Here is an 18,643-nt window from a genome sequence, read left to right on the forward strand (position 1 = left end):
AGGTAGACATAAAACCAAAACTAACAAACCCGGAGTATTGTTATACGTATTCTAATAATCATTCTGTTTATTGAATTCTGAACGTTTTTCCTCCGTAATATAATTTAGTTTTTTCAATTTATTTTATAGTATAATTGTTATGGATTTTTTTACCGAAATACTCTATGAACTTGTACCTATTTTGAGGTAAATTAGTCCTATTGTAACATTTTCTGTCGGTTTTAACCACATGGATGGCGCATACTAAAGTATGATGAATTGAGAGGTAAAAAGTTCAATGAATAACTATGTTACAGCGAGAAAAAATGGCAAACGAAGAAAAAGAAAACCTGCATGAAAATACCTTTTATTACAATATGAGTACAATAATTTACACCACAACCTCTACTAGTTACACATGTGGGCTACTAGACTTCTCTACAAGGTCAAAAATTCCGTTGCAACTTAACTTGTTTACAAACAAACACTGCATCATTCCCTTCCTCGTGCTTTGACCTGGCAACGCCTGCAATCCACAGAAAGTAAAACTTGGCACCGTATTTCTAAAAGGTAAAGCAAACTACGATTCACACTAAAGGTACAACATATGCATGTTGGCGCAACGTTCACGCACAAGTAAAACATGAAATGGAGAAAGAAAAAAACCCAACGCACTAACAATGACAAATTGGTTTCACTTTCACACAAGGAGTAAGCGGGCACTACAGCATATCAAATTGCATACAGAAAATACGATAGTGAAAAGACTCATTCTTACCAAAATATATTAAAGCCACCAAGCACACTGAATTACCTCAGATCATCTTAAATTTGAGCCTTCGATAGGGTTTGAGTCAATTTCAAACTAATGTCACCATAAGGTACTTCTTGCTTTACATCAACAAGATCGAAACTTTTCAAAACCTGATGTGTTGACCATGAAAACTCACATTTAGTAATATACCAAAAATGCTGCATCACCTACTTCAACAGGCAGTAAAAGTTATGCTTGTTCAGAAAGTATAAAAGGAACAAATGACAAGCCAATTAAACAAACAAACAAAAACAGAAAGATGCATCCAATACGTTGCATATTTCAGAAAAATAGAAATGCAGCAAAACATTTTCTAATAGCACCGAGACTAGGTACAAGAATCAGAGATAAAATGATATGTAACGAAAAACCCAAACACAAAGATAAAATGATATTTAACAAAAAAATATAGAATTTGAATAATTGAATCATTTTCAATAACTAGGTTGATTTAAACCTATACAAACATTTTGCTCAATTGCGCATATTCATCTAAAATGTATACAAATAATTTGCTCTTAAAATTCTATGATGTACCCATAAGATACATACATGCCAGAACTTGGAGAAATTCTCAATTTACTATCCAAAAAAGCACTTGGATTCAAAGCAAGACAACTTAACAGAAATGTATCAAAAATTTACCAGAGTTTCATAGAACATTCGGGCACATAGCTTTCTTGTTTTTCCTTCTAAGATTTTGTCTAAGCTGAGATCTCCAAATAGGTCTTCTGAGGTTGAAGTGACAGGAGATTGCCTTTTTAAATACTGAGCCACAGCCCTGCGCACCAAATGGGAAAAATTATTAAGAAAATTAAAGATAATGAGCCACCGAGTACAGAAATACAGCGACTAACTAAACCCTACATAAAGAAAGAAAAGAAAAGATTGAAAGCGAAGTACCTGGTTCTAACAGACAATGAATCAACTGCGTGTGTTCCTTGAGATCCTGGTACTCCTTGTGTCCCTTGAGATCCTGGTACAAGCATAGATATGTCATCCAAATAATGTACACAAAAGTTAGAAAAATTGAACTTAAAGAATGTGTACTCTTTTTTCATACAGGCAGCCAAGAAAAACACTATACACAATTACAGAATCATCCAAATCACTGATCAAGCAAAGGTTTCTGAGTTTACCAGCTGGTGTACTGCTATCTGCTTCCAGAAAATAAAGATCCTACAATGAAACATTTTAACAAGTTCGAGAGTTAATTAAGAGTAAACTGTTCACAGAGGAAAACATGTAGTAATGCACTAATATCTATTGCATATGGAGAGGGGTTTCAGAATGAAGTTCTATGTCTCTCATAAGTTGATTCTCAAAACTAAAAGATAAGAAGAGTTAAAATTACATATTAACAAAATGCCTGGCAGGTTGAAAGTATAAATCTCATATTGCGGTAAATACAATTCAGTATTTTTCCGAAAAACAACCATAAAGAAAGTTTAAAGACTTGAGGAAGGAATTAAACATGGACCAATATTATTACAACTTTAGTCCACGAGGAAAAGGTCAAAATGAACAAGGCTCAGGAGTTAGGATTATCATAGAAATAAGAATAAGATTAAATACGTGAGACTCTTAATCAAAGGCGGAGCCAAATTGTGCCTAGGGATTCCACAGGCCCACGGCCCCTAGAATATAAAATAGATATAGTCATTCAAATAGAATATTAGACTTGTTCTAGTAATTGTCTTGTAGTTGTGAGTTGGGTGATACACATTCGTAGTTTTATATTTCAAACTAAGTTTTAGTTTGACTTTAGGTGATATTCTCCAACCTTGCTCTGAATGATTCAACATGTATCAAAATGCATTATCCCAAAGTAAAGGAAAATTTTGGCTTTGCCATCTTCCTCTCAGAGAGTTGGTAAAAAAGGGTTTGCTAATCTTCAAAAACCATTTCTCAAAGAAAAAAAAAACACTAATATAATTTAATTCCTTAGTAAATCTATCATGCAATTTATTGACTCCAAAAAAATATATATGAATCCGCTTAACGTTCAAATTTAACTCAAAAGAGTTACATGACAAACATTCTTTATCCTTAATGGAAATTATCAAGTGCATTATATCATATATAATCATATAAAAAATGAAAGACATCTAAATGTTTCAAAGTAAATGGATATATAGGCTTCAAAGAGCAAAGAAAACACTTAATGAACATAGATCACGCTAAAGTTAACCATAATAGAGCTTGTTAGAGTAAGTTGTGCTCAATAAAGTGAGCTGTTTCACAAGCCTTAGGTTCTCTATAATGTATCCCTAAGCCTTACCTCAAGGCAATCTTAAATCTAATGCCTCCCACTCAAGCATAAACAAGAACTTAAGGCTTGTAAATTTCCCACAAAAGGCACAAAACAGTAAAATGAAAAGCAAAAAGAGATGTAAAAGTCAAATATAATTTATATGAAAGCACTTATAGGACCAAATACGGTATAACTTACTTCAGCTTCTGCAGTATTCCTTAAGTCAGGAGTATCTGATAGACCAGTGTTTTCTGGACCTAACTGCTCCTCAAATATTGTCCTTGGAGTTTCAAAAACAGACTCATGAAATCCAATTGAAGAGGGTAGGTCTGGTGTCTGCAGTATTTGTGTTCCAGTGCTTGTTTCCAATGGAGGAACTGAAGCTGACCGTAAGTATGGAGATGGAGCAGGCGTAAGGTCATCTCTCCTGGGAGAAGGCATGAATCTTGGTGAAGGTATAAACTCAGGTAAGATATTTTCCCCATCATGTTCTTCAACATGTCTGAGTTGATCAATTTCTGGGTTGCATTGAGTAGCAGGAGATTGTGCACCCCTATACTCTGTGGAAGCTTCAGTTACAGGAAGAGACCGTGCAACCCTACGCTCTGGGGAGATTTCAGTTGTAAAAGGACGAGGAGATTGTGCAACCCTAGCTTCTGAGAAAGCTTCAGTTGTGGGAGAAGGAGATCTTGTAGGCCTAGAGTCTGGAAGAGCTTCCTCAAACAAATGGGATTTTGTGGATATATAGTCTTTGTTGGAAATGTTACAAAGATCTGAACACAGACCTACAGGCAGACACCCAGATTAGAAATAAAGTCATTAAAATGGCAGACAAGCAGCAAGAGAAAACTAATGAAGGGAAAAGACAACTCACCACTTAATGAAGGCTGGAAGAATATTTGTTCCTTTCTTAAGCTGTTGTTCAACTTCCAAACACCCAAAGCAGAGCATGGAATATTCCTCCTTTTACGCAATAAATCACTAGTATCTTGAATTGTCTTATTCATAAACCTGCAAAATTCACAACCTTATCTCAGTGACCAATACCAGAAGAAATACGGACCATATGATGAATAATACGTGCAATCATACTCATTGGACAACACAAGGGTCTCATCAAAATACTGCTTTCTCTTCCTTGGTCTTGCTCTTGGCTGCTCAGGAGGTGGTGTTGGTTGAAGTTCTGCAACAACAGAAGAGAGAAACACTCAAGGTAAAAATAAAGTTGAGTCATATTGACGTTTACATCTGAAGAGGATAGTAGATGATGAATAGTAACTTTACACACCAAATGAAACATGTGTATCAATATTTTGTAGACCCTCTGGCAAAGAAGCAACAGATGCTGGTGGTCCTGAACTTGGCTGAAATAATGGAGATGGCCCACCAGAAGGTATAGTTTCCTCCATAATTGGAGAAAGAATGTCTTTCTCACTACTTTCAGGGTCAACAGATCTGTGTGGTTCAGTTACATCATCCCTGTTACTGGGGGAAACCGGAGGAAGGATTTCTGAGCTAAAATCAGGAACAGCATCTCGCAGAACTTCCATTTCTTGAACATGTTCAGGGGAACCGTCATCTCTATGCCTCAAATCAATACTTTCTCTCTGGTTAGTTGGAACAGGGTCTTCAAAACCAACATGTTGTGGAACCTCAACTTCTGGAAAGTTTGGAAGGGTGAAGTCATCACTAAATCTTATTTGTTCATCTGTCTGATTGCCTGGACTAGGAACCCCCTCAGCTGGAGGTGTATGGACGATGCTGTAACCATGGAAACATAAAAATTACTGTACTGCTTTCTCAAAGAAAGATTTAAAATCATGCATGGAAAAACTCAAATGCATTAAGAAGCATACTCCTCATCCATGGGGGTAGCATCTGAACCAAAAACCTCTTTTGGATGTGATAGATACATCTGAATATCCTAAAAATAACACAAGCTTCAGTCAGTAACAATGCAATTCCAGTACTTCAACATTCAAACAGTAAAATAAAGGAGAGCAAAAAATATATATACTTTAAAACGGAAAAGGAATAGATCTTCAACCTCATCAAAAGTTATAGCAACATAAGGGTTTGTTCCAATAGGAATTTGATCTGTAACACAAAGTTCAAATATTTCAAGACTTTCACCAAATGAACATAAACAAAAAAACCAAAAAAAACAAAAAACAAAAAAGTAAGATGAAAATTCCAAACAGCAAGTCACTTCTACAACCTGTTAGTGTGATGTCTTCCTCACTCCTGAGATGATTATCGTGAGCCCTGAGGAACAAAATCATTGCATCATACATCCATTTAAAAGCAGAAAAGAAAGATGGACGAAAAGGGCCTTCTGCGAATATTACCCCTCACAGAACAAGTCTGTATCCAAATCCAAAGCATCAAGGTCAAATGTGTCAGGCAAAGTGATGGATTGAACCGGTGCTTGTCTTGCATTCTCTGGCAAATTCAAGTCTATAGAAGCAAAGGCCTTTCTTAGGCTAGTCAAAACAACATTACAGTCCTGGTAAAGATAGTCGACTTTCTTCGAGTATATCCGAACAACACCTACTAGAAGGTGTCCTGACATTCTCAGTGCAATAGGAACATCCGGAAACATGATGCGATCTAATATAAGCATTCATATGAAAATTGTTAGCCAATTGCTTTTTCAACATTCAAGTTTTTATACGATTGAGAGAAAAACTGCGCACAATAGACCCACCGAACAAGAAGAGAGAGCCTAAGAGAAGGAACACAGAATTCTAACTGAAATGAGTATGAGAGAAAGATATCCTCAAATTCAAAAGTATGACCAATTAAAATTGTATACACAGCCCACAATAAACCCATATCATTCCCAAAATTGATTAAGAAATCAGAAAAGGGGAATGAAACAAAAATATAACCAACTTTAACCCAAGCAAATCTGAATGGGTATATGATTCTGTTGATGGGGCAATCCTTACTGGACTGACCATGTGATCAAAACGAAAAAGGAGTTCAATTCAGCGAAATTTAGAATGGATTGGTTATAATGTATGAGAAAGATTATGAATTCCGTAAATTTAAGATCTAAATTAGCATCTTACAAATCAAAACTTAATAAAAATACCAGATTAAAGAAGAAGAAAAAACACTGCGACGGTGTCACAAAAAAGTCTCAAAATTTAACAGAAGAAAGTAGCTTTGGATTCAGATTTTGAGACACCCAGAACACCAAAAAAAACAAACCCGAACTTTAAACAAAACAAACAAAAGGGTTGTACGGACCAACGGTGGAGGGGATGTCGGTGGAAGTGTAATGGGACTTCTTTAACCTGCTCTGCAGATGCGCCGCACACCATACGGTTCCCAGTGGGCCCTTCCGAGCCAAGAACGTCTGCGAATAAAACATCCTTCGACCTTCGTCTTCTTCTTCTTCTTCTTCTACACTATTTCAATGGCAAAACTTATAAATATATCAATAAGAACAGTGCTTCGTTAGTGTTTCTGTGTGTATAGATATGGTTTATGAGAGAGAGAAGACGGATGTTTTAGGGTTATTGGAGATTGAAGGAGAAAATGGGGCGCGGGAAACGAAAAATGGCGCCCATTTGGAGTGAGTTTTACGGGAATATCCCTTGTGGTTTATAAGAATTACGAATTTACGACTGTTGCCCATTTGGAGTTCTCTTCTTTTTTCTTTTCTTTTTTCCAAACGAAACGACAGATACTTTGGAAGTTTCCACTACTCAAATTTTCAAAAAACAAATCTGCTCACTTTTCAAAAATGAAAAAAAAAAAGTGGGTAATATCCACCAGAGAATTCAATACAAAAAAATTATATATATCCACCAGAGAAAATTCTCAAGTTTTTCAATTGGTAGTAATTAAAGTCTGAAGATAAAAACTTTGAGCTAAACTATTTTTTGTTTCCGTGTGTTTGAGGGCCTCTCCAGCGGTAAGCCCAACCCGAGGTGGGGAGAAAAAAAAAGGTGTTCAGTGGAGCCCAGCCCGGAGAGGTGTGGGACCCACTAACCTGGCAAGGCAACTGCTGAGGTCCAAAACAAGAAGTCTTGTAGCGCTCTGATCGCTCTGATGCCTCGTTGATTTTTTTCATTGCCACGTGGCGTTATGCAGGCTCTCAATCTGTTTTTTCCTCCAATCCAACCAATTTTTGCACTAAAATACTGAAAAAATTTGGAAATTTTTTAAAAAATACCCAAAATTAATTAATTTTTTCTATAAATACCAGCCTTTTTTTTTAATTTATCTGAAATTTGAAATTGAAAATTTTATCGATTATGAGATATGAATAGTATTGACACGTAGGAACCCGAAAATCTTATCCGAAAATCTTATCCGAAAATATTATCCAAATTAATTATTGTGGTAAAAAGTTGTGAAAAAAATAAAAAATGAATAATGCCCTTTGCCATGGCAATGGGTGGAAACACAAAATTCGATTTGCAAGGGTAACCACTATTCACGTGTGAATAGTGGTGTCCTAGCTCCCCCCTTGTCATGGCTAAGGGCAAATGGGTGGAGTTGCTCGATTCAGGCCGTAAATCTGTTTTATGATTACATTATTGTCCACGCTTTTCACATTGGGTTTCGGATGGTTTTCTTGCTATCTTTGTACTTTTGTAAATTGTTTCTATTTTACAGTACATCTGCTTCAACAACAACAAAAAATACTAAAACTACTTTAAAATCCTAATTAAAAAAATAGCAGATCAAAACCAACACCTTTTAAAATAAAAGCCAAACCAAAAATGAAAACGCAAAGTTATCAAATTAGAAGGTCATATTGTAGCTCTCTGTGTTATTCGGCTCATGTCATCTTTGAGACATTAATTGCCTAAAGAGATCTCTAGAAGCTCATAAATCTAATTTTCTTGTCTTTTCAAATTCCTAACTAATATTTCCAACAATAAAAAAAATCCAAACAAATATTTATAATAAAACACACTCATTTCGTTCAAATTCCAAGCAAATACCGTAGCAAGAGATGTAATCATGCAAGAGAATTTTACCCGCAGCAAGCACAATCAGAATGCATTGAACTCTACAAATAATTCCACAAGCCAACAGTGGTCAACTGAAAAACCATTCATATAGCCGATGAGTGTTGGTTGAGTTGGTAAGGAGCATTCTCTTCGCTAGCAATGCCTAAGTTCGAGGCCCGTTATCAACAATTCCTTTTGATGGGTTATATGTAAAAACCAAAAAAGGAGTTAAGGCCTTAATATGCCTTGACCTTGAGATGGGGCAGCCTCCCCTCCCCAACTTTTTTTCACCCAAAATAAAAAAAACCATTCTTATATTCTAATAAACCAGCTCAAGTTCAACCAAATCTACAACAACGAAGCTTGAGCAAAATTACTTGAACACAAAGGACGCCCGAGTTTAGTACAAATTCGAGACAATTTCAACCAAATCCAGCTTGAACAAACCAGATTTGTATTACGCTGTTTAAACCCGTATTGGTCAGAGAACCATCACAAGATGCACTAATCATGCCATGTCATTCTCATACGTTTTGATAACTATAAATCCAGACAGCTTCTACCAGGAACGGCTAGAAAACATCAAGGTCTTGACAAAATCGTTCATTAAGATCAAAACCAGTAGAAACTAAAAAAAACACTGATTTTTGTTCCATAAATAGCCTATCCTAATTTCTGATACAATAGATACAAGTACAAACTCTCCAAAACCAAGTGTTCTGCCAGCTTTACTATGCCTTGTTTACACGAATTTGTTGCCCTTCAAACAACTGCAAAGAACAGTAATTAATAGAAATAAATTGTCTAACCGTGAAAAATTGGATACCAACTGATCAAAATTGCTAAGGAAACAAATGCTCAAACAGTTCCAATTATTTGCAATAAAGAAATAATCAGTTCCAGGAAACTAATGAGGAAAGCAATATCCATCCTAACGAAAATATAACCACCATACTTCATGATTATAATTATTGTTTGTAACATGTGAAAATCACCAGGATGGAAACCACAAAGAAGTATAAATCATGGATGGTGAGAAAGGGTATATTGATTCGTGATAGATATCATACAAGAATTAGCAGGAATTTATGCAGACAACAGAAGCAACTAGAGACAAAATACACCATGCACCTGCAAATTTGAAAATTGGCTAGTAATTCTAGCTTTTGCGTCATTGAATTTCAATAATGGTTTATGTTGCCAGTCATATGAAAACTTCCATAAGAACATATATAAGAAAGAATATGAACAAGCAGGCAACTATATGTATGTATAGTTTGATTTCCAGCTTCCTCTAAAATTTGGAACAACAGCTAGAAACTTACAGTATTGTTGAAAGATGAGATGGCAGCTTCTACATCCTCCTCGGAGGAGAAAGAAACAAACCCAAAACCACTAGATTTTGAAGTCCCTGGAACCCGGGAAACCTTTGCGCTAAGAACTTTTCCCTTCTCAGAGAAGAGGGTTTTGAGTGTATCCGTAGTTACGTCCTTTCCAAGATTTCCAACATACACTTTATGGGGGCTGTCAATGAATTGGGACTCTTCTGCCTGAAGAAGTGATACGTCTGCTTGTAGCAGGGGTTTCTCGGTTATGTTTACTTTGATTTCACGTCCTCCAATCTCCTGCATTAACAACCAGATGGAATTAACGTTTTTGACAATTAATAAAATTTTACTAAACAAATTGAAAAAGTGCCGATAGAGGGCAGAGGAAGTACACTTTATACTAGATGAATTCTTTAAGAGTATTTTAATCAATAAAACGTATGAACCTTGGCAACACTTACAGTTCCATTCAGTTTTTCAACAATGGAATTTGCATCTTCAACAGTCTTTGCTGTAACAAATGCAAATCGGCGACTTCTTCCAGAGTACTTATCAAACATCACCTATGACCCAAAGGAAGGGAGGAAAGTCATCTCTTTTATTTATTTTCTATGTTATTTATATTACAGTCAACTCAGGGAAAAAAAAAACACAACATTCTATATATTGAAAAAAAGTTGCCAAATAAATCCTCATTCTCTTGCTCAGCCATACATATCTCCCACCTTGGATTTTACAATAGTAAATTCTTCACATTGATACTTGCACAAGCATTTAAAATATTCAGCCAAAATTTTCTGGTAAAAGCTTACGGGGTTACTAGCAAATCCTCAGTTATCTCAAGTATGGTATTTATAAACCATGCTCAAGCATGAAAAGAGTAAATGGTTTGACTGTCAATGACAAATACAATAATACAAGATCAGGAAAACATATCGAGAAACAGTAACAAGGTCTTGGCATGCTGCTTTACAAAATCAAGATGAAATTATAAGTAGAACAGCTCAAAAGATATTGTTAAAGCACCAGATTAGGATCATATGTTTTGATAGCTGCATTATCTTCAAGCTTTCAGTGTTGTCTTATATTGATATGACTACATGTGAATTATTTGTCATTGAAAGGAATGATCAAAATAACTAAAGATTTGTGACAGGCAAAATCAAATTCATGACAAGATTTTATGCATATATTAAGGGTATTGCTGGTAATGACCAAGATTGAAGTATTCAAGCTCATGAGGTTAAAAATACGATTCCCAGGATGAAGTTCCAACTAAGCTATTAGTCCACTCTTATTATTTAACATCACATTTAGAATCTAGAACTGCAACTTTGAATGCAATTGTCAAACAGGACAGACACCATATGCATGTAAGTAAAACCTATTGGCAGCCTCGGGTTCGTATACCAGCTGACGGAGGAGCTCCACCCCACCAACCGTTGTAAACTACTCTTAGTTCAGTTCCAATCAACGAATTACCATGCAACACTGAAGTTCCCTTGCACCAATTAAGCTAGGGTGCCCATGATGCTACATATTAACCCAACCAACCTATTCTTCTCAAGCTAACTAATCCAATACTAATATGAACCCAAACATAAATGTAGTGGCTGCCAAGTATCAAATACTTATCATACCGAGTTCTCAAATCTTCAATAACCCAACAATTAAAAAACCACAAAAATGCATGGAAAAACACAAAAACGAGACAGAATAAATAAATAAAATAAAATGAAAATGAAAAGCCAAAAACCTCAGCCTTCTCTACAGCTCCGTGTTCTTCAACAATTTTGGTAAGCTCAGCATTATCCACAGTCCTGGGAATGTTGCCAATGTAAACTCTCCTGGCCGCTTTAGAAGACGGGTCGGCTGCGACTTCTTCGGCAACAGCAAAGACTCTTTGTGAATGTCGGGGGGTCAGAATCATATAAGAGGAAGTGAGTTTGTGAAAGCCCTGAAATTGGGTTGGTTTGAGGATTTGGAGAGACAGTTTTGGTGCGGCTTTGATGGGTTTTGTGGGATGGTGAAGGAGATTGGGTGGTGATAGTAGGGATGAGATTGTAGCCATTTTTTTCCTGGGCTATTGGTTGTGATTATGAACAAGAGGAGAAAAGTGAATGGGGTTCCAAAGCAGAGTGAAAGAGTGAGGGTGGGAAAAGAGCTCAGACTGAGGAGGCTTCAATTTCATTATCTCATTATCTAGCTGGGATTTTGGTCCAAGGTATCTCACCCGCGGGTGAGATATGATTGAACTTCTTTTTCTTTTGCAGTAAAAGTAAATTACTTTACTAAATAAAATATTAAATTACATTTTTTTTATAAAAAAGATAGTGAATTGCATTTTAAAAAATAATAAATAAGTAAATTAAACATAATTTTTAATACCAGTAAGAGTCTGAACTAGTCCAAATTAATTATAATAAGAAAAAAAAATTCGAATTTGAGTGCAAGGGATAGATTCGCTACCCTAATTAAAACAATAAAAATTAATGTTCGTGAGTTTAGTATATTATCGAGATCAACCCCTTAATAGGAAGTTTGAAATAAAAAATTAAAAAATTAGGCTTAGAAATTATAGAGACCTAATTGAAATGGAGGTGGCCAAAATTGTCATTTCCTTCCTTGTGAGTTAAAGTGATAGCGCGAGTACCCCATTTTGCAGGTAGGTCTGAGGGTTTTAAGGGTTCGGCCCATATATATACACACCAGTTTCTTACTCAGTGTTTGTGGCTGAGCCTTTCGGAGACGGAGAACCAGTGAGAGACTCTTACAAAGATTTGACGATGGCGCCGAAGCAGAGGACCCCAAAGGTGACCAGGAACCCAGATCTGATTAGAGGGATTGGGAAATACTCGAGGTCGAAGATGTACCACAAGCGAGGGCTTTGGGCTATCAAGGCCAAAAACGGCGGCGCTTTCCCTCGCCACGACAAGAAGCCCGCGGCTGACGTCCCTGCTGTGAAGCCGCCTAAGTTTTACCCCGCCGATGATGTCAAGACGCCACTGGTCAACAAGCGCAAGCCCAAACCCACAAAGCTCAGGTCCCTATCTCTCTGTTTTTCTGTATCTATCTCTATGGATTTGTGCGCATTTATGTATTTATCAATGGGTTTCTTTGACTGTGTTATGTTATTGGGTTTGGTTTCCTTTTTCCGTAATGTGGGGAAATGGTTTGAATGGATGCCTTAATGTGTGTGGATTCGGAGAAAATGTGTTTACCTGTGAGCTTATTTTTTCTCTCTTGTGAGTGACTACTTTTTTATCTGATTGGTGTGTGCATTCTATTAAGTTCTGTTTATTGGGATTCCTTCTTTGATTTCCAATACCCATGTCAATTATGAAAAAAGAAATTGGGAACATAGAAAGTGAAGATATGCATTGGACGGTCCCCTTGGTTTGGGGTTTGAGAAAGTATTTACTTTGTTATTTGAGTTTTGTTTTTCCCCCTTTGGGTGTTTGAGGATATTATCATCTTTCCTTTGTTCAATATTGGTTAGGATATAGAGATTAGAAGTTAGATATCTTTTTTTACCAAAAAAACATAAATTGTGAGATGGGAATGTTTTATTTTCTTTTTCAGTTGCTTACCTTAAAGCGGAAGTAAATTGTTTATGTTTGAGAAGCAGTTTTTGATCTTCTGTAATCTCTCTATGTTTTTTTTGTTTATATCGTTAGTAATTTTTTGGTATTTTCTTTTCTTCATATCTTGTAGAGATAGCATTACTCCTGGTACTGTGTTGATCCTTCTTGCTGGGAGGTTCAAGGGGAAGAGGGTTGTGTTTCTGAAGCAGCTCTCATCTGGCTTGCTTTTGGTCACTGGTAAGTTCTTTTTTTTTTCCTTAATTAAGTTTTTGTTTTTTGTCTTGTATGTTATTGGTGCAAGAACAATGATGAAAAAATGTTCTTTCATCTGTTTTAATTCTTTCTTATCAAATTTATTAGTGCTTAATGTTTGTGTCAATTGTTCTGCTGGTTGATTTCATATGGAGATGATTATTTGGTTTGATCAAGCACGTATGTAATACAAAGAAAAGTGTTGGTCATTCAGTACATGGAACAAGGTCATTGTTTACATGTGTGATAAAAGTGATTAAATTTTGTTAGTGTGTTTGAATGGAAGTTCAATAGAGCCATTTGGCTGTGCACGTCTGTTTTGAAAAGAACCATTAGGCGGTGCCAGATGATGTGATTTGTAGTTTTGTTGAGCATTTCCCTTCCCTTTTTTTTTTCATAATCCCTGCGTGCCTTAGATTTCAAAGTTGGAGTGTTTCTAACTGTCGTTCTTTCTTGTCATTTCAGGACCATTCAAGATTAACGGTGTTCCTCTTAGACGTGTGAACCAAGCTTACGTGATTGGAACTTCAACCAAGGTTGACATCTCTGGGGTTAACGTGGATAAGTTTGATGACAAGTATTTTTCAAAGGAAGTCCAGAAGAAGAAAAAGAAGGGTGAAGGCGAGTTCTTTGAAGCAGAGAAAGAGGTTGGGGTTTTTCTTTATTAAAAAAAATATTTTATCTTTTTTCAAGTGTATACTGTCTATGTTTGTTCTTTGGCCGTCTTTTTGTTCTTTTCTTCTAACCTTTGATTTCCTTCTTCAAATTGTAGGAGAAAACTGTACTTCCACAGGGGAAAAAAGATGACCAGAAGGCTGTTGATACACCATTGATTAAATCCATCGAGGGAGTTTCAGATTTGAAGACTTATTTGGCTGCAAGGTTTTCTCTCAAGCAAGGCATGAAGCCTCACGAGCTTGTTTTTTAGATTGAAGAAACTGAAAAGTGTTAGATTTTGCTTTTCTATCTAAAATTGTTCCATTTTTGTTTGAACTTGATCTTAGTGGTTGTACTCTTTAAGTTTAATTTGTAATTGACATCTCATCGGATGTTACTTTAGATCATGCATTGTGCGAATGTTTTTTTCCTTTTCTATTTTATTAAAGGAGGTTTGAACCTAGGATCTCTACTCTCTCCCATTACATGCCATGTTTTCTAATATTACAGCCTTAGTGCGGTCATGTGAGATGATCAACTTGTTGGTTGCTTAGGGTTTAGGATAATATTATGGAAACCTTTCTTTTGGGGTGCTTAAATTGAAGTATAAAAACAGAATTCTTAGGATAAATGCGTTGAAGATGGTTGTATGTGTGCAGAAACCTTACTATTTTTATTGAGTTATAAGGAGTAGCAGCCAACAAATTGAAAACCGACATGACGAGTATAAAACTCAGCTACAATGCAATAATAATTTACATTGTTCATTGTGTGATCATAGTTGAAAGTTCTATTTTATTGAGAGGGGAGCCCCTGTTGTTGCAAAGGGAATTCAAACAGGGCATTTATTCAAACTCGAACAAGGTTAGATGAACAAGGTTACATGAACGTTACAGTTTCCGCAGGAATTGCCACAAATTAGTTTCAGAGTAAGCTGTCGGTCTGAGCGGGCAATCTCCTGAAGAAATTGCTGGGTACAGAAGGCAGCTTGCTTCGGAACCTGGGGTGCCTCAAGTAATACAGCCCTGCAACTAAAGCAACCACTCTAAATGGGGCCACATAAAGAACCACAGATGCACAAAGGCAAAACAGTATGAAAAGGCTGGTTGCTCTTGGGTCTCTCCAGCTCAGTAGAGACTGAAATCTCTCCCCTTGTGTTGCTATGTCACCTACAACTGTCTGTATCCTTCCTGCTACACTTCTGATCCTGTCGTACCTCATTCGAACTATATCGTGGGGTCTAGAGCTCGGAAATGTGTCAAACTCTTCATCAAGCTCATCCGGGTGAACTGACTCTGCCCATGAAAGCTTGGTATCCATGTGAGGAGGATGTCTAGGCCTGAACCTGTAGTTCCACATTCCAATGAGGACCATGTAGACGAAAAGAGTTGGAAGTATCAACTCTGGGTAGCAAATCAATATCAGAAAGAGAATGTGGACAAGAACTGTGGTGACCCCGTTCTTCCAATTGCATACATCACCAAGCCACCGGCTCATAGAAAACATGGCAGAAAGTAGTGACATAATTCGAAAGAAGTTAGCTTTGCTTCTTCTCATGCTCCACATGTGAGAATCAACATCTAACATGTACTCCACCACTTCTTTCCTAAGAGGTGGCTCAGCTCTGCCAAGTCTCACTGCTACAATATTCATGGCTTGGTATCGTAGATTATCGACTTGGTTCACTGTGAAAGGATGCAAGTAATGCATTTTTGGCAGCAAGGGGTGCCCATAAACATATATCATGTTAGCAATAGAGAGGGTGGTGAATCGAACTGCTAGTTGGAGCTCTCCCATTTTCTTCACTCCATTAGGCTGTAGAACTAGGAGTGGGTGCGAATGTGTGTACATCCGATGAGCTTCAAGTGTTGATAGTCGAATACGTACCTTCCCAATTCGTGAATCTCTTGCTGCATTGCCTGCAGCAGGTGTTTGTTTCTCACCTCCACCTAGGTTGCAGTTATCGAAAACTCCCAATGTTATCACGGTGCAGGGGTCGTAAACTTCCCATGTGTACTGCTCATTCCATTTAGGATTGAATGTGTCAAGAATTGTTCTGGTGCGAACCCATTTCTGGCCGTACTTGGCTACACAATAAGCATCTGTGCTCCCTCGGCCATCCTTCATCTTCATTGGAAGAAGCCCTTGTGCACTTAGAATGCCCACTTCCAAAATCCCAACAGGCTGCTTCCAAAGCTGCCTTGCTGTTGGCCTTTGATCACTTATATACATGGTTGATTCATCGAGTACATGGTATCCACCTTCAAGACAAACTCTCAGGTGAATTCTACTAGAAAACTTGAGCTCCTTCCTCCTATCAGGCTCCAAGATACCAAAACCATACTTCTCAAGATTGAACCAGCGAGAATGAACTGGCCTGTGGTCAAGCCGCTTCTCAAACATGTCAATTGGCATGCTTATTTTCCCCAACACCTCATCTTTCGAAGGGTGGACTCGATCCTCGACTGTAATAACCAGTTGCTCCTCAAAAGGCTCAGCTGCCACAAAGACTAAATCTTCATTCCATAATGGATTAGCAGTCCGACTTGGGCATATCTTGGTCCTGAGCATTTGGTTTCCAACTTGAGCTTTGACAAAGACTTCTGGAAGGCGGCTTCTGTCATTGGGCAGCACATCCTGAGCTTCAATCACATTCACCCTCAGGTACCATAGTTTTGGTGATACATATACCTTTGATCTGATATTAAAAACACCCTCACCATAGACAGCTGCAGCATCTGAATGCCATGCATCTGGAAAGGCTTCATCAGCCTGTGTTCCCATCCAAACTGCAAGCATGATCTCACCCCTAACCTTCCCTTCTCCGCGGCGGTGCTCTAGTCTGTACCACTGAGGAGCCAGTTGGCTGTCAGGTGGAACTCTGGTTGGAACCTCATTCAAGTCAAAAACCACCCTTCCAAGATAATCATCTCTTCCAATCATCTCCTTATCTTTGACAAAAACTTCTACCACTGATGATTGAATTCGATCTTTTGAGAAAGCAAACACCTGGTTCCACTCTGGATTCATTTTCCTCTCAAAATGCCTTGTTCTTCCCTTATAGTTTCCCAGCTTTACTTCCACGTAAGGATCACAGCTTCCGGTAATGGAGCTGGGAGGGAGTTCTTTGGCTTTCACAACGCGAACAAAAAGATAAAACATTTGTTCAACAAGGTCATAAGTGCTTGTAAATCTCTCACCACTCATCCATCCTCTTCCCCCATGTGCTCCACCATTTGGCCATCTCTCACCGAGCTGTGGGTTGGTGTCTTTCAGTTCATAGTCATCTTGGTGGTTATGATGGGCTTCCGGTTGAGCTGGCCGCATGGTTAATGGGAAACCTTGATGTTGTATTTCTACTGATTTGCCTGGTTGCTGCAGAACTTGATGCTTGTGTATGTGATGCGCTGTTTCAGCTTTTACTTCAACTGGCTCTTTTATCTCCTCCTTTGGATCTTGTGCAGGATCACTAATGCTAGACCCGGCTGCTGCAGCAGAAGAATTTGTTTCAATCAAAGCAACCGCAGCAACTTTTTTGTTGAATTCTGCTGTGATAACTGTAGTGTTATCTACTACAGGGACTTTTTCTTTGGGAATAGTAGCCAATACTATGCTATTAGTTCTTGTGCTTTCTGTATTTGGAGGAGCAGAGGGACTAGAAGTTGGGTGTTCTGGTGGTTGTTGAGAATTAGAAGGAGAGTCTTCTAGTAGTTGTGGTGGAGAATATGGAGGAGATTTTGGTTCAGCTTCTAGTGAAGTATATACTTTTAAACCAATCTCACCCTTGACGGATAAGAAAAACCACTTCTTTTCTAACTGGAATCTTTGATAAGCTTTCTCACTTTTCGTGACAATATTTGAGCAAGGAATTCTTACTCTTCCAAGGAAGTTTCGGCCAGGAGTAGGTGATCTCCTCTCATGGTAGACAGAGGCTTCAATGGTTTGGTGATGGAAGTTTCGTGTTTGGTCGATATCAAAGAAAAGTTTGTGGTTCCAAATGGGGTTGAGGTTCTTTAAAACAGTTTTGGTTCGGCTAAGCTTGTTTACAAAATCAACTTCTACAAATGGACTAGCAGACCCTTCACCGTCTTTGGGCATAAGATCATGAGCATCTACCACTTCTAATACCAGCTTCATTCTCCTTTTGCTTACTTGGCTACCGTGAGAATCTAGAGGAAGTGACACCCCTCAAGCAATCTGAAATAAGCTTCAGAAGCAAAGAAGTTTTATGTAGGAAGGAACAAAATTAAAAAGAAAAAAAAAAAGGAATGTTCAGGTTCTTTCTCTTGCACTGTGGTACTATGCTATTTTGGTGAAGCAAAGAATGTTTTGATGAAGAAGCTGCCATGCCTGTCAGTTCTGTTATAAATCGAAAGATAGCCGAAAAAAAATGGAGGGAAGCCTTAAACTTCTTATAAAAGTGTGGGAAAGTCTGTCATTCATATAATTCTCAAAGAAGGCAATATTATCTCATTAATTTTGTCCCAAATGCTTCAAGCAAAATTTGTTTTATTTTATATTACTTCTGCATTGCTTGGGAATCATCTCAATTCTGTTTCTTTTTTGTTTGCTGAGGTAAGAGCCTCTAAACATGATGAAGAATTAAAGCTAACTTTTGTGTTTTTTATGTACAAAACGAATAAAATGTTCTTGAAGCCTCTGTAAGAAACTTACATGGCTAGCTTTTCTTTGGCATGAAGAATCAAATCTCAGAGATCCTTTTCTTCTTATGATCAAGGGTATAACTGTCATCTGATTAAAAATTTATTCACTTGAATCTGTGTGTGTTGAAGGGACATCCC

The 18,643-nt window shown here is 37.5% G+C and overlaps 3 protein-coding genes and 1 pseudogene across 6 annotated transcripts; 1 reads left to right on the plus strand and 3 right to left on the minus strand.

Moving 5' to 3' along the window:
* Positions 1-319: 319 nt before the first annotated feature.
* Positions 320-6,628, minus strand: SYN3 (Rad21/Rec8-like family protein). 2 transcript variants are annotated; one of them, XM_016794493.2, is made up of 14 exons: positions 6,303-6,628; positions 5,396-5,657; positions 5,266-5,312; positions 5,095-5,144; positions 4,904-4,971; positions 4,336-4,808; positions 4,140-4,230; positions 3,922-4,058; positions 3,246-3,832; positions 1,933-1,972; positions 1,697-1,769; positions 1,439-1,574; positions 794-903; positions 320-505 (listed from the first exon to the last, which is right to left on the minus strand). In XM_016794493.2, the coding sequence occupies exons 1-13, from the start codon at positions 6,424-6,426 to the stop codon at positions 805-807; spliced, it is 2,187 nt and encodes a 728-aa protein (XP_016649979.2). In that variant the 5' UTR covers positions 6,427-6,628; the 3' UTR covers positions 320-505; positions 794-804. The 2 variants fall into 2 exon arrangements, with proteins under 2 accessions (XP_016649979.2, XP_088908335.1); XM_089052209.1 differs by having other exon boundaries at positions 758-903.
* Positions 6,629-8,520: 1,892 nt separating this feature from the next.
* On the minus strand, positions 8,521-11,530 carry PSRP2 (RNA-binding (RRM/RBD/RNP motifs) family protein). Of its 2 annotated transcripts, XM_008233110.2 has the most exons (4): positions 11,105-11,527; positions 9,810-9,911; positions 9,346-9,645; positions 8,521-8,790 (listed from the first exon to the last, which is right to left on the minus strand). In XM_008233110.2, exons 1-4 carry the CDS (start codon positions 11,417-11,419, stop codon positions 8,752-8,754), a joined length of 756 nt encoding a protein of 251 aa, XP_008231332.2. In that variant the 5' UTR covers positions 11,420-11,527; the 3' UTR covers positions 8,521-8,751. The 2 variants fall into 2 exon arrangements, with proteins under 2 accessions (XP_008231332.2, XP_088908337.1); XM_089052211.1 differs by lacking the exon at positions 9,810-9,911 and having other exon boundaries at positions 11,105-11,530.
* A 506-nt stretch (positions 11,531-12,036) lies between these two features.
* Positions 12,037-14,307, plus strand: LOC103330521 (large ribosomal subunit protein eL6x-like). The gene is made up of 4 exons (XM_008233111.2): positions 12,037-12,391; positions 13,063-13,169; positions 13,650-13,831; positions 13,957-14,307. Exons 1-4 carry the CDS (start codon positions 12,135-12,137, stop codon positions 14,110-14,112), a joined length of 702 nt encoding a protein of 233 aa, XP_008231333.1. The 5' UTR covers positions 12,037-12,134; the 3' UTR covers positions 14,113-14,307.
* Positions 14,308-14,669: 362 nt separating this feature from the next.
* LOC103330522 (FT-interacting protein 1 pseudogene) lies at positions 14,670-18,121 on the minus strand (annotated as a pseudogene). Its single transcript, XR_016126952.1, has one exon. The product of XR_016126952.1 is annotated as an FT-interacting protein 1 pseudogene (transcript).
* Positions 18,122-18,643: the final 522 nt, after the last annotated feature.

This window comes from Prunus mume, linkage group LG5 (assembly GCF_029339155.1).
Source record: "Prunus mume cultivar Tortuosa linkage group LG5, ASM2933915v1, whole genome shotgun sequence".
Lineage (NCBI taxonomy): Eukaryota > Viridiplantae > Streptophyta > Magnoliopsida > Rosales > Rosaceae > Prunus > Prunus mume.

Excerpts from the sequence above, each read along its gene's own strand:
- SYN3 (XM_016794493.2), bottom strand. The coding sequence starts at position 6,426 with ATGTTTTATTCGCAGACGTTCTTGGCTCGGAAGGGCCCACTGGGAACC. Across the intron at positions 4,809-4,903 it reads GCTACCCCCATGGATGAGGA|CATCGTCCATACACCTCCAG; the intron begins GTATGCTTCTTA and ends CCATGGTTACAG. Across the intron at positions 3,833-3,921 it reads CTTCCAGCCTTCATTAAGTG|GTCTGTGTTCAGATCTTTGT; the intron begins GTGAGTTGTCTT and ends GTCTGCCTGTAG.
- LOC103330521 (XM_008233111.2), top strand. The coding sequence starts at position 12,135 with ATGGCGCCGAAGCAGAGGACCCCAAAGGTGACCAGGAACCCAGATCTG. Across the intron at positions 12,392-13,062 it reads CCCAAACCCACAAAGCTCAG|AGATAGCATTACTCCTGGTA; the intron begins GTCCCTATCTCT and ends CATATCTTGTAG. Across the intron at positions 13,170-13,649 it reads TGGCTTGCTTTTGGTCACTG|GACCATTCAAGATTAACGGT; the intron begins GTAAGTTCTTTT and ends TTGTCATTTCAG.
- PSRP2 (XM_008233110.2), bottom strand. The coding sequence starts at position 11,419 with ATGGCTACAATCTCATCCCTACTATCACCACCCAATCTCCTTCACCAT. Across the intron at positions 9,646-9,809 it reads TTGAAAAACTGAATGGAACT|GAGATTGGAGGACGTGAAAT; the intron begins GTAAGTGTTGCC and ends TTGTTAATGCAG. Across the intron at positions 8,791-9,345 it reads TCTCATCTTTCAACAATACT|TTGTTTGAAGGGCAACAAAT; the intron begins GTAAGTTTCTAG and ends TGTTCTTTGCAG.